Source organism: Poecile atricapillus, chromosome W (assembly GCF_030490865.1).
Source record: "Poecile atricapillus isolate bPoeAtr1 chromosome W, bPoeAtr1.hap1, whole genome shotgun sequence".
In the NCBI taxonomy this organism is placed as follows: Eukaryota; Metazoa; Chordata; class Aves; order Passeriformes; family Paridae; genus Poecile; species Poecile atricapillus.
The window spans coordinates 81,218,929-81,231,774 of record NC_081288.1 but is presented as its reverse complement, the minus strand read 5'-3'; the positions used below and the strand labels follow the sequence as shown (position 1 = coordinate 81,231,774).

The 12,846-nt window shown below is 42.5% G+C and overlaps 1 protein-coding gene across 1 annotated transcript in view; it reads right to left on the bottom strand.

Moving 5' to 3' along the window:
* Positions 1-2,655: 2,655 nt before the first annotated feature.
* Positions 2,656-12,846, bottom strand: part of LOC131592133 (uncharacterized) — a 102,905-nt gene continuing 92,714 nt past the window's right edge. The window contains exon 2 of the mRNA XM_058863430.1: positions 2,656-5,017. Coding sequence (XP_058719413.1) covers positions 2,949-3,869 — 921 coding nt within the window. The 5' untranslated portion in view covers positions 3,870-5,017 and the 3' untranslated portion in view covers positions 2,656-2,948. The remainder of the gene's footprint in view (positions 5,018-12,846) is intronic.

Here is a 12,846-nt window from a genome sequence, read left to right as displayed (position 1 = left end):
AGATCATGCTTTTGCACAATTTTTTTATTTTCTGCTGGTCAGCATATTTTTTGCTGGTCATCATTATTCTAGCTGGTCAGCATTATTTTAGAGTTTGGTTTCCTTTCTTCTGGAAATGGTCACTGGTTGATAAGAGTCCGGGCCCCTCATCCTTCCTTTGAGGGTAGCTGGTCTTCATATCTTCCCCCCTGCCAGCGTCCTGGTACCGGCTTTTTGATAACAGTTTGCTCTCCATTTCCTGCTGCTGATAATAGCCTGTTTTCCACAGCTTGATCCTCCCATTGTCTTGCCTGTTTATCTTGCCTTGTCCAGATGAAACATATCCTTACCATTCAGAATTCCTATCTAAGCCTATAACTTGCTAAGAGAGAAAAGAATATAGTGAAAGCATATAATATATATAGTTATCAGAATAATTGTGAAAAGCCAATATTTACAACATGAATTCACAACGCCCTCCTTTTATCTTTTTTATAAATCATTTGGCTTGAGCAATAATTCTTGTTTTCTAGCTTCTAGCACTCGTTCATTTTTTTCACAAATCAATTTAGCTTCTTCCAACGGATCTTTCACATTATTTTGTTTTCTTAATACCATGATTTTTTGTGCCGTTCCAGATGTAGCCAATTTTGGGTCTGTAGGCATCGCTACTATTTGCATGCCCTGCACCACTTTGGTGATTAGTTGGATGAAACAGGGGATTAGACAAGGAAGGAATATTAAACCAGCTGTAGCGCATAGGAGGAAGAAACCTAGCTTCTTCCACCATTCTGTCCCCAACAGGTTATTCCACCAATTAGTGGTCATCATTGGCTCCCATTTTTGGACTGGTACGTGGGCTATTTTTCTGATGTTCTTGGCGATATCTAGAACGGCATTTCCATTGTCATCAATTTGCAAACAACAATCTGATGTATTAAATTTCCCGCAAACACCCCCTTCTTCAGCCAATAGATAGTCCAAAGCCAGTCTATTCTGATATATTGCAGCTCTGGCTTGGCGTTGCTGACTGACTATTAATTCCATAGCCCCAGCTGTTTCATTAGTTATGATTTCTACTACAGCTTGGAGTCTTATAATGCGATTTAACATGTAAATTGGGGTTCGATATCCCCAACTTCCATCTTGTGCCCAAGTAGCTGGCCCATATGTTTCCAGTATGCATTCAGGGGGCCATTCCTCATCTCCCCATTTTTGAGGTCCTCCAAACAATTCCCTTTTGTTTCTTTTTAAGTCCTCATAAACCGGCACTCCCAATTGATCTCCATCTGGTCCTGGCAAAAGGAAGAATCCTGGTTGAATGATTCCCAGAGTACAACCCCCTTTCCATTGTGAAGGGAGCTTTGGGTATGCCCTTTTCCCACATATCCAAAATAAGCTATCTGGTGCCTTCCAATAGTCATTTTTCTGTTGATTTATATTTTCCCAAAATTTAGATATTTCTGGGATTCCAGAGTAAGGATTTTTCCCTTTACCATTACATCTGAAGAGTCTGGTTCGATTATCATACACACAATTCTTTTCTTTTACTTTTCCTTGAGTCCAATACAGAGTTGGTTCCTCTGGGATCCACCATGTAGAAGTTCCATTGCTAACCTTATACCTTTTACAGGGAGTTTTCCCTATTTCTTTAAGAAACTCCTTACCAGTTCGCCATAAACATTCTTCCCCTATCACTGTTGAACTTAGAATCCATCATTCTGGTCGAGTCCCCCCTCTTATATTGGTCTGGTTCCACTTAAGGAGTTCCACCGGGCCTATGCTACTACCTTTCCATGGCCATTCCTCCGTCATCAAGGCTCCTTCACAGACCCAACAGTTCGTTATATTAAGTTCTTTACTTATCCTCTCCCCTAAATCCACAAACAGGTTTTTCCCTAGTCTTGAGATATCTATTTCCCCTTTTAATTGCTGTTTGAGCCTTGCATACAGGTCCTGACGTGAGGTTAAGATAGGTTTAGGTTGCTGTGTTGGTTTTGTCTTTTTTCTTATCACTTGCTCCTTTATCAAATCTTGGGCCTTTCCCTTGGCCGCCCCCGTGAAGCAAATCCATTTTTCCCCTTTTGGGCAAGTGCTTCCCAATCTAGTACCACTGACTCCTAAGTTTTCTGTGATCCAATATTTTTCCCCTTTATGCATACAGGTACTTAACTTGGATGGGTTATAGCAGTGACTATTGATATTAGTGTGGGTAATAAGAAAGAAACCCCGGCGTCTTTCCATGTAAAGTTTTCGATAGCATTTGTAACATGGCTTTGCTGGTGTCCCAAAAGGGAAAAGGATAAGTGACAGAAGAAGGAATAATAGGGGTCCAGTATGGCTTACACCCCCACCCATCCTGCCTATGAGGTTGCAGCTCACAGCAGGTGCTTATATTCTTCTTGGTGGCGAGTTATAGAGGCCAATCTGGTCTTGCCCCCTATTTCCTTGTCACTTCCTCTTTTGTAATTTCCAAGCAAATCTCTTTTGACACCTTTTAACCCCACCGTTCTTCAGGTATTTCCCATTCAACAGGCACCAGTAATTCCCATCCACAGAGCAGAGTTATTATTTCAGTTGCCTGCAATTCTGTTTGGATAGAGGATCGATTATGTGCTCGACACTCCCTACAACAAGAACGCCAATTGTGTGAGCTGCAATACCAATTTTTCCCACAAATTAAACACTTATATTTAACCCAGCTAGTATGTCCCGTATTGGGATGATTTATACAAGGTATATGGTGTGGCACTGATGGAAGTTGTGATTCTCCCCCTTCTTTATACAGATCACAGGTCAAAGCAAAAATATGAGGATTTCCCGACTGAAACAGCCCCAATCCTCCTGTTTGGAGTGGGAGTATTCCTCCCCAAGGTGGATATCGAAGGTGTCTCAGAACTTGTCCAGGCAGGACTTGAAACCACTGATACAGGCTTGGTCTCACTTCCCAATTAGGCGTGATTCTTTGCTCATCCCTTGGATCCTGTGGATTGTCCCAGTTCATTACCACCCAGCCCCCGCTTTAGAGTCAATTTGGTATCACCCAGTTCAGAAGTTATAGTCCACTCCTCAGGTCTTTTCACAGGTCCCTTGATTCTGCTGGCGTGGATCCAACCTCGTTCCCTGGTCCGGATTGCAGCCTCCGTTGTCAGCAATACCTGAAAAGGACCTTCCCATTGAGGAGTTAAAGATTGTTCCTTCCATGTCTTTACCAGTACCCATTCTCCTGGATGAATATTATGAATTTTGAACTCCAAAGGGGTGGTTTGAGGGATCATTCCTTTTACCCTTAAGTTTTCAAGTGTTTTAGCAATTGTGGTGACATATTTTCTGACACTTATTTCCCCTACTTCATAAGTGGCAGTTTCATGTCGGGTGGTAAGGAAGGGTAGTCCAAACATCATTTCATAGGGTGACACTCCCAGGTCTGACCTGGGCTGTGTTCGGACCCTTAATAGAGCCAGAGGTAAACATTTTACCCAGGACATCTGGGTTTCAATCATTAATTTTGTTAAGGTCTTCTTTAAAGTTTGATTCATTCTTTCCACCCAGCCTGAACTTTGTGGGTGCCAGGGGGTATGCAATTCCCATTTTATTCCCAAGGTTTGGGTTATTTGCTGTAAGACTTTAGATGTAAAATGTGTTCCTCTATCTGAGTCTATTTTATTAACCATTCCATACCTAGGAATAATCTGTTCCAAAAGAGTTTTACACACCACATTAGCTGTGGCCCTGGCAGCGGGAATAGCTTCCACCCAGTGAGTTAAGTGGTCTACTATTACCAATAGGAACTTCCATTTTTGCACTTGGGGAAGTTCAGTGAAATCCACTTGAATACTTTGGAATGGCCGTAAGGCTAATTCACGGCCACCTAATGGTGTTTTTCTCATTATTTTTCTATTTACCGTTTAGCAAGTTATGCAGTTTTCAGTTATTTGTTTTGCTACCCCAAAAATTCCAATGCATCCAAAATCCCTTAGAAAGTGATCACACAAAGCCTGAGTACGCCAATGAGTTTTCTGATGCATATCTTCTAATATTTTCCTGGTGAGTGGCTTATTAAGTAACTGTCTCCCATCAGGGAGTTTCCACTTTCCAGATGGATCCCGTTCTCCCCCTATCTTAAGTAATTCTTTTTCTTCTTTCTCACTAAATTTAGGGATTTCCAATTCTTCCCTGTCTGGGGTTAAAATTAACATTACTCATTTGTCCCCATTTTCTGCCGCCTCTTTAGCCTCCTGATCCGCCAAGTTATTCCCTCTTATTTCGGGTGTCATTCCCTTTTGGTGTCCTTTGATATGTACTACAGCTATCTCCTCAGGCAGTTTTAACGCTTCTAAAACTTCTAAAATAAGTCCCTCATGTATTAGTCTTTTCCCTTTTGAGTTTAGTAACCCCTTTCTTCCCAAATTTTCCCAAAGGTATGAATTACTCCAAAGGCATACTTTGAGTCAGTATAGATGGTCCCCTTTTTATGTGCTAAATGCTCCAGTGCTCTATTTAGAGCATATAATTCACAAGATTGAGCAGACCAGTTTGAAGGTAGACTTCCTTTTTCGATGGTCTGCATATTTTCCCCATCAACTACAGCATATCCTGACATTCTTTTTCCTTGTGAGCATCTGGATGAACCATCAACATATATTTTTTTCCCCTCCAAAAGGGCTTGTTCTGCTAAATCTTCCCGAACTTTACTTTGGCATTGTATAATTTCCAGACAATTATGTGCCAAATCATCTTTTGCTTCCCCATACAGAAATTGGGCCGGATTGAGACTCCTGCTTGTTTCTATTGTCAAATCATTATTGTCAATTAAGATTGCTTCATATTTTAACATCCTGGAGTCTGTTAACCATTTCTCAGCTTTTTGATTTAGCACATTTTGGACAGCATGGGGTGTGCATACAATTAATTTACTTCCAAAGGTGAGCTTATGGCTTTCCTCCACCAAAATAGCAGTAGCTGCTATTGCCTGAATACATACTGGCCAGCCATGGCTCACTGGATCAAATAATTTGGATAAAAAGGCTATTGGTTTCTTCACCCCCCCCATTCTTGAACTAAAACCCCATGAGCTACTCCATTTTCCACATTCACATATAAATGAAAGGGTTTTTCTAAGGAGGGTAGGCTCAGGGCTGGTACTGAGGCTAGTTTCAATTTCAATTTTTCTAATTTATCATCATCATCTTTAGTCCATCTTATATTGTCTCCCCCTGTCAATTTCTCATACAAAAATTTTACTGCTTGTGTGTATCCTTCAATCCATAATCTGCAATATCCCAGCAGTCCTAGTAGTTTCCTAACCTCTTTCTTTGAAGAGGAAGGGATAGGATCCCTGCAATTCTTTTAGGATTTAATTTCCTGCTGCCTTTGCTTATCAGGTGACCAAGATATTTTACCTCTGATTCCACAAACTGTAACTTTCCTTTTGATACTCTGAGTCCTTTTTCCCCAAGAAAATTCAGAAGTTTTATAGTAGCTTCTCTAACTTCAGCTTCTATTTCTCCTGATATTAGGAGATCATCCACATATTGGATGATTGGTATTCCTACAGGAGTGGGGAAAGTTTGTAGTATCTCTTCTAAGGCTTGCCCGAATAGATTTGGGGACTCTGTGAATCCTTGTGGTAATTTTGTCCATCTTAATTGTTGCTTTCTCCCGGTATTTGGATCTTCCCATTCAAAGGCAAAAATATCTCGGCTTTCTTCCGCTAGTGGGCAGGCCCAGAAAGCATCTTTAAGATCCACCACACAGAACCACTGATGTTGAGGTGGGACTTTACTTAAAAGAGTATAAGGATTAGGAACCACAGGGTAACGGGCTCATGTTCTTTTATTTACCTCCCTTAAATCCTGCACTAATCTGTAATTTCCATCAGGTTTCTTTACTGGGAGTATAGGGGTGTTATGAGGAGATTTACAAGGTTCCAATGTCCCATCCTTTATTAATTCTTCTATTACCGGCTTTAAGCCTTCTCTCCCCTCCAAAGAAATAGGATACTGACGTACACATATGGGACATTCTTCCCTTTCAATAGTGACCCTTATGGGGTCAATATTCAATCCACCCCTATTTCCTATTCCAGCCCAAACCTTTTTGTTAATTTTCTCTTCATCTTCTTGGCCAAGTTTTAACACTTTGGCTGTCATTTTCCCTTCTTCGGGGATAACCCCAATTCCTAATTGTATCTGTAAATCCCTTCCCAATAAGTTGCTGCCAGCCCCAGGAACTAGTAAAACATCTCCTATTCCTATTTTTGTTTCTCTTTCTATGACCACGTTTTTAATGACAGGAACTTTAAACCCTTCCCCTTTTGCCCCTGTTACTTTTACAGTATCATTACTTATATCACATCCCTTTGGAATATTAACAACACAAGTCCTTTCTGCCCCAGTATCAACTATAAATTCTAATGTCTCCTCTTGGGGGCCCACTTTTAAAGTTATCAAAGGCTCCAGATGGTATTTGTCCCCCAAAAAATAGAGCCCCTGACTTCCCTATTCTTCCTCTGGAGGTGTCTCTTGAAATATCTTTAGATCCCTCCTTAAGTGAGGGCATTCTCATTTAAAATGCCCTTCCTTTTAGCAATAAAAACAGGTATTCCTGGGTTGTCCCGGGAATTTTGATTGTGCTGGATTTTTATTTCTTCCCTTTTCCCCACTTCTAACCCCTGAGTGTTTAGGAGGAATTCCTGAGGGTTTTTGATTCAGATTTTTCTGGAAAGTGTTTTCCCTCATAGTGGCTATCATGATTTTTGCTTCCGCTTTAGCTTTTTCTTCATCTCTCCATACATAAACCCTTTGAGCTTCTCTTAATAAGTCATTTAAGGGTTTGTCGTGCCAGTCCTCCAATTATTCTAGTTTTTTCCTAATATCTGGCCATGCCCGGGTGACAAAATTGACCCTTAGCAGGGCTTGTCCTGCTAGGGACTCAGGGTCTATTCCCAGAGTATTGTTTCATATTTTTTCGGAGCCTTTCCAGCCATTCAGTTGGGGTTTCCTCTTTTCCCTGTTGTCCTTCAAAGGCTTTTCTAACATTTTGCCCTCGGGGTGCTCCCTCCTTTATCCCTTTGATTATCAAATTACGATAATCATTCATACTTCCCCTCCCAGCTTCATCATTCTGGTTCCAGTCAGGAGGTGCAGTTGGCAATTTCTGTTCTCCTGGTGGGCCTTGTTGGTTTTCTCTTTCCCATATTTTTATCCCAGCAGTTCTAATCATATCTCTTTCCTCTTGGGAAAATATTATTTTCATTATTGATTGCATTTCTTCCCAAGTGAAAATATTGGGCCCTAGGAATTGATCCAATTGTTCAGCTGTACCTATAGGGTCTTCTAATAGCCCTTTAATCTCCTTTTTGAAATTCCTAACTTCTGTAGAAGTCAAAGGAGCATTCACAAATCCCGTTCCCCCTTGGACTCCTCCCATAGGTACTTCTCGTAATGGGAATAAATTGATTTCTTGGTTCCACTCTCCCTGTCTATCTGTTTTTACACCCCCCTTCCCTTGTTTTGTATTAGTGTTGGTAACATAGAGATTATCAGGCTGCTTTTGAGCTTTAATTGCTCCCCTTGTGTTCTGATATGGTGCCCCTTCATTAAGAAGAGATGTTATCTGGGCGGCAGGCGCTGAACCCTCCAAAGGAAAACAGTCAGGAACAGAGTCCAGCAGGGAAGCTGGGATCCCTAGTGCAGAAGGAGTGAGGGCGGGGCCTGGCAGTGAAGCCAGGGCCGCCTGTGCAGAGCTGCTGATGTCTGGCAGTGAAGCCGGAGCTGCCAGGGCAGGGATGCTGAAGCCCGGCAGTGAAGCCAGGGCCGCCAGGGCAGGGATGCTGAAGCCCGGCAGTGAAGCCAGGGCCGCCAGGGCAGGGATGCTGATGTCTGGCAGTGAAGCCGGGGCTGCCAGGGCGGGTGGAGCAGAAGCCAGAGTCGGGACACCCAGCGCTCTCCCTGGTTCGAAGGGGGGGGCAGGAGTTCCTGGGACGGGTGGAATTCCCAGCATCAGCGGGGGTGGGAGGGTTCCCAGCGCCATTGGAGGCGGAGGAATTCCCGGAGGCTGGGGAACCCCTGCGGCTGGCTGCAGCGGGGGGGCTCCCTGTGCCAGCAGTGGAGGTAAGACATCCAGGGGGTCCAATTTTTTTTTATTTTCTGTTTGCTCAACCTCTGGAGTTTTAGATACTTTAAAAACTCTGGCTCCCAGAGGTTCTGTGTTTCCGAACCAGCAAGAGACATATTCTCTTTCTTCTGGATTAAATGGCTCTTTTGAATTCACAAATATATTCAGAGCCTGGCAGATCTAAGCCTCAGAGGACCAGTATTTTGGCCAGTAAACATGATCAGGTCTAATTTCCTTTTTTACCCACTCCTTCATGCAAAATTGGATCATTTTTACTTTGTTTTTCCCCTTTGTATCGGGATCTGTATCCCAATTTGCTAGCTTGATCCCTAGGGGACTATCTTGAGGTATATCCTCTGGTATTTTATTAATTCTTTTTTCTCTTAAGGCCAGCTTACTGGTTTTCTGTCCCATTTTTTCCAAGTGTTCTCTGTTTCAACCTACTCCTTTAAGCACCACTATTTAGTACACCAATTGTACTATTTTAGAATACCAATTCCACTCCTTTAAAACACCACTTCTTTAAAATACCTATTTTAACTCCCTTAAAAAAACACGAGTTCACTTCTTTAAAACACTAATCACCCTTCACAGCACCACCAACAAAAAAACCCACAAACCCCAAATCCCTCTCTCAGTGTTCTTGTTACAGTCCACCTTCCCCCCCCTCAGGATACAGTTATACACGATCTCTCATTCACACATGCATTCTCATTTCTTTAATAGGTTTTCCTCACTCATTTTCACTCACACCAAGACAATACAATAATAAGGTACCTTCAATGTTGCTGGCCAACCCCCCAGATTTTCTTGGGTCCTGTATCCCACACTTCCCGTGGTTTGCACCCTCAACCTGGCAATATTCCTGGGGATTTATTATTTTTTTCCCCCTTTTTTGTCCTGTCTCCTAGTACACTGAACTTAGGAGAACTCCCAGCTCCTTCCCTTCCAGGGGTCCAACCCCTCCCTGAGACCCCAGTCCCAGTAACCCCGGGGGGATTTTTTCACTCCTTTTTCTTTCGCTTCATCCAATTCCCGGCCTATTTTCTCGCAAAAGATAGGAACCGCGGTACTATGGACTCCGCTCTCGCTCCGCAGGTCTGGGGTAACCAGCTTGCGTCTCATTCACACACATTCATCCCCCCGTTTCCATCCCCCCATGATCAGTACTTACCAATTCCTGTTCAGGTCCTGAAAGATTATGGGGTTTTGAAGGAGCGCTTTATTTCTTTATTTTTTATTTTTCTTTGCTTTACTTGTCTCTCTCTTGTCCTCCGGGTGTTGCCCTGCTACCACCGATGACACCAGAAGAGCCAAAGCGGATTACCAAAGCTGGCAGGGAGGCGCCTTCCCCCACTTGGGATCTCCTGGTTCCTCCGGGGCGAGGTGCTTCATCCGAGACGAGACCCCCAAATTATTGTGAAAAACGAAGTTCACTCCTGTAAAATTTTAAAAAGGTTTAATAAAGACAATAAGAGACATAAAATAAAGCAAAGAGTTACGGCTGGGTGCCTTGGCGCTCTGCCAAGAGCACACCTGGTATTTTGGGAATACCTTTTTTATCCCGTCCTGCTGTGAGGGGTTAATGCATATTCAAAACATGTCCCCTCCCTGGTTCCACCTTCTTAGAATATGCTCTTGCTCAGTTTTATTTTCTGCTGGTCAGCACTATTTTTGCTGGTCATCATTATTCTTGCTGATGAGCATTATTTTGGAGTTTGGTTTCCTTTCTTCTGCAAATGGTCACTTGTTGATAACAGTCTGGGCCCGTCATCCTTCCTTTGAGGGCAGCTGGGCTTCATATCTTCCCCCCTGCCAATGTCCTGGTACCGGCTTTTTGATAACAGTTTGCTCTCCATTTCCTGCTGCTGATAATAGCCTGTTTTCCACTGTCCTTCTGTTGGAAACAGCTTGGTCCTCCCATTGTCTTGCCTGTTGGAGTTATCTTGCCTTGTCCAGATGAAACATATCCTTACCATTCAGAATTCCTATCTAAGCCTATAACTTGCTAAGAGAGAAAAGAATATAGCAAAAGCATGTAGCATATAACATTTATCAGAATAATTGTGAAAAGCCAATATTTACAACATGAATTCACAACAATCTGCATGTTTCTATATTGCCTGCAGTCAGGTTTTGTAACAGCAGCAGAGATATTTTTAGTTGACTGTATAGGGGTTGATGCATGTTCCCCTTTTTCCATAATATTTATTCCTCCTGCCCAAAGTGCAACTCTCCTAATTATTAAAGCAGGAGGGTCTGGTTCATGATGCAACAGGACACTCACAGCCCAGAATTCAAAACTTTCTATACCAACCAATAATATTCCATTTTCCCCGTGAAACAAATTCTCAGCAGATATTTTCTGCATCTCCTGCTTTTTGTCCATATTTTTCTTGAAGGTTTGTCAATGGCAGGGAATTACGGGGAAAATTTTTGACTGTATTCCTCCTCTGACCACCTTGGAGTCCTTCAGAGAATTCAGTTTTAATTATGGATTTCAATTTAAATTCTGGAATTTCTCCCTCCTTAAGAGTTGGGGGGTCTTTGCTTGTGTCAGAAACTAATTCAACATTTGAATCACCAATTTCATCAGAGTTTTTCTGAATATTACCATCCCCATCCTCAGGTGGTGTTACCAACTTTGGAATTTCTTTAACATCCAAAGATTTTGGGGTTTTTTAATTATGTTAATTCAAATTTTTCTTCAAAGGTTTTCAGTTTTTTACTTGGATACTTTTAGCTCTTGTTTTGTCATTTTCTCTTATCATTTTTTCCCACCATTGGCAAGCAGATTTTAAGCATTATGCAAATACATAAGAAATTATATTTTCTCCATTTTTATCTGTCACCGATTTCCACTGTTCATGTATTTTCTCTTGAATTTTTTCCCACTCAAACCAGTTATGTACTGGCCAAGGGTTATGATCACTGTGCCACTGTGAGTACCCTGCTAAGCCTTTAGTCTGTTTCCAGATAATTTGTCATGACTCTGCTCGCTGCACCAATTGTTACGAATGAGAGGGGAGAATTTAGACAAGTCCCTGCCTTTGCCCAAGTTTCTGGCAGACAGCAGCTTTATTGAGGTGACCAGCACCCCAAAATCCACTCTCGCTCAAAAGTTCTTAATAATGACCTCTCATGTCTATTACGACATTAATTTTTTATTGAATAGACACAAAGAAAACAGACATAAGACTTTAACAGGCTTCTCACTACACAGGATAAACCAAAAGAAACACTACTAGTAGGTTCATAAGATAGGGCACGATAATAAATGTACCTATGTTACAGCTAGTGAAGAAATAGTATAGATTAGGAGCCTATGTCATTACCGATGAATGATGGTGGTGTGCAAACTTCTAGAAGAGTAATTTGAGGTGGATGTCCCCACTTTTGAGGAGAACTCTTCACATACTCAGAGAGTATGCAAGAGATTTCTGATTTTATTAAAATTATAGTGGTCTTTTATAGTTTGTAAAAGTGCTGTATCTGTCAGCCATGAAATGTTGCTAATAATTTCCCATGCATTCAAGGCAGGATGTTTATCACTGGCTAAGGATGTTTACAGCCAAGAATTCACCACAAGACAAACCATTCTGGCCTGGCTTAGGCATGGGGGAAGTAGATGTCTTAGGGGTTCCTGTCACACCACTCCAACAGGTCCACGTCTCTGTCGTGCTGAGGCCTCCAAAGCTGGATGCAGTGCTCCAGGTGGGTGTCAGGACTTTAAAAATGCAATTAAAAGTCTTAAAACACTGTCAAAGAAGGAAGTTCTCATAAGATGAGCCACCATAACAGGCACAGATGGCAAACAGGAAGGCATTAATTCCAGGCCTAAACAAAGGTGAAACTTTGGAATTAGCACACCAGACAAAATGCCACTGTGGGAACTTGTGATAAGCGCAGATGGCAACAATAGGAAGATGCCAGGCCCAGTGAGACAGATCTGGCTAACCTATGCAGACAAAACTTCCCACCATGGCAAACTGTGACAAAGGAAGCAAGTCCTTATACACATGCGAGCCCAAGTTGTGGGAACAGCATCTATGCTCTGTAGATACATGGAACTTGGACTCTATAGAAGTGGTGCTTCCAGAAGAACACTCTAGGACCCGCACCACTAGCAGACCAGAAGGGCCAGTGGGACACTGCAGGGACCCACATGTTGGTGACTATCTTTCTACTTTGTCTCTCTCCCTCCCCCTCTACCTCACATTTACTGTTAAGTAAAATCCATACTGTTGACTTTGGCATATGGTCTTGTTTTCCCCTTAATTTGGGCAGAGGCATCTTTTAATAATCGGATCCTAACAGTGGGGTCTTGTGAGAGTGGAGTAGAAGGGCAAAATCACCTCCTTTGACCTGCTGCCTACCCTGCTTTTGATGCAGCCTAGAACACAGTTGTCTTTCTGGGCTGCAAGCACACATTGCCGGCTCACGCCCAGGTTTTCATCCACCAGTATCCCCAAGTCCTTTGCAGGGCTCCTCTGAATCCCTTCATCCCCCAGCCTGTATTGATACTATGGATTTCCTCAGCCCAAGTACAGCATCTTGCACTGAGGCTCATGTGGGCCCACTTCTCAAGTCTGTCCCAGTATAGGAGGATGTGCTGCCTAAGTGGGGGTAAAACAGCTCAAACTTTACCCTGTTTGCAAGCATTATCAGTGATGGATGGAGAAGGCAGGGGCCTTTCTGCTTTTAGTGTTGAAGAATGCTGAGACAAGCGTGACTTATCAGTCCCTAAGT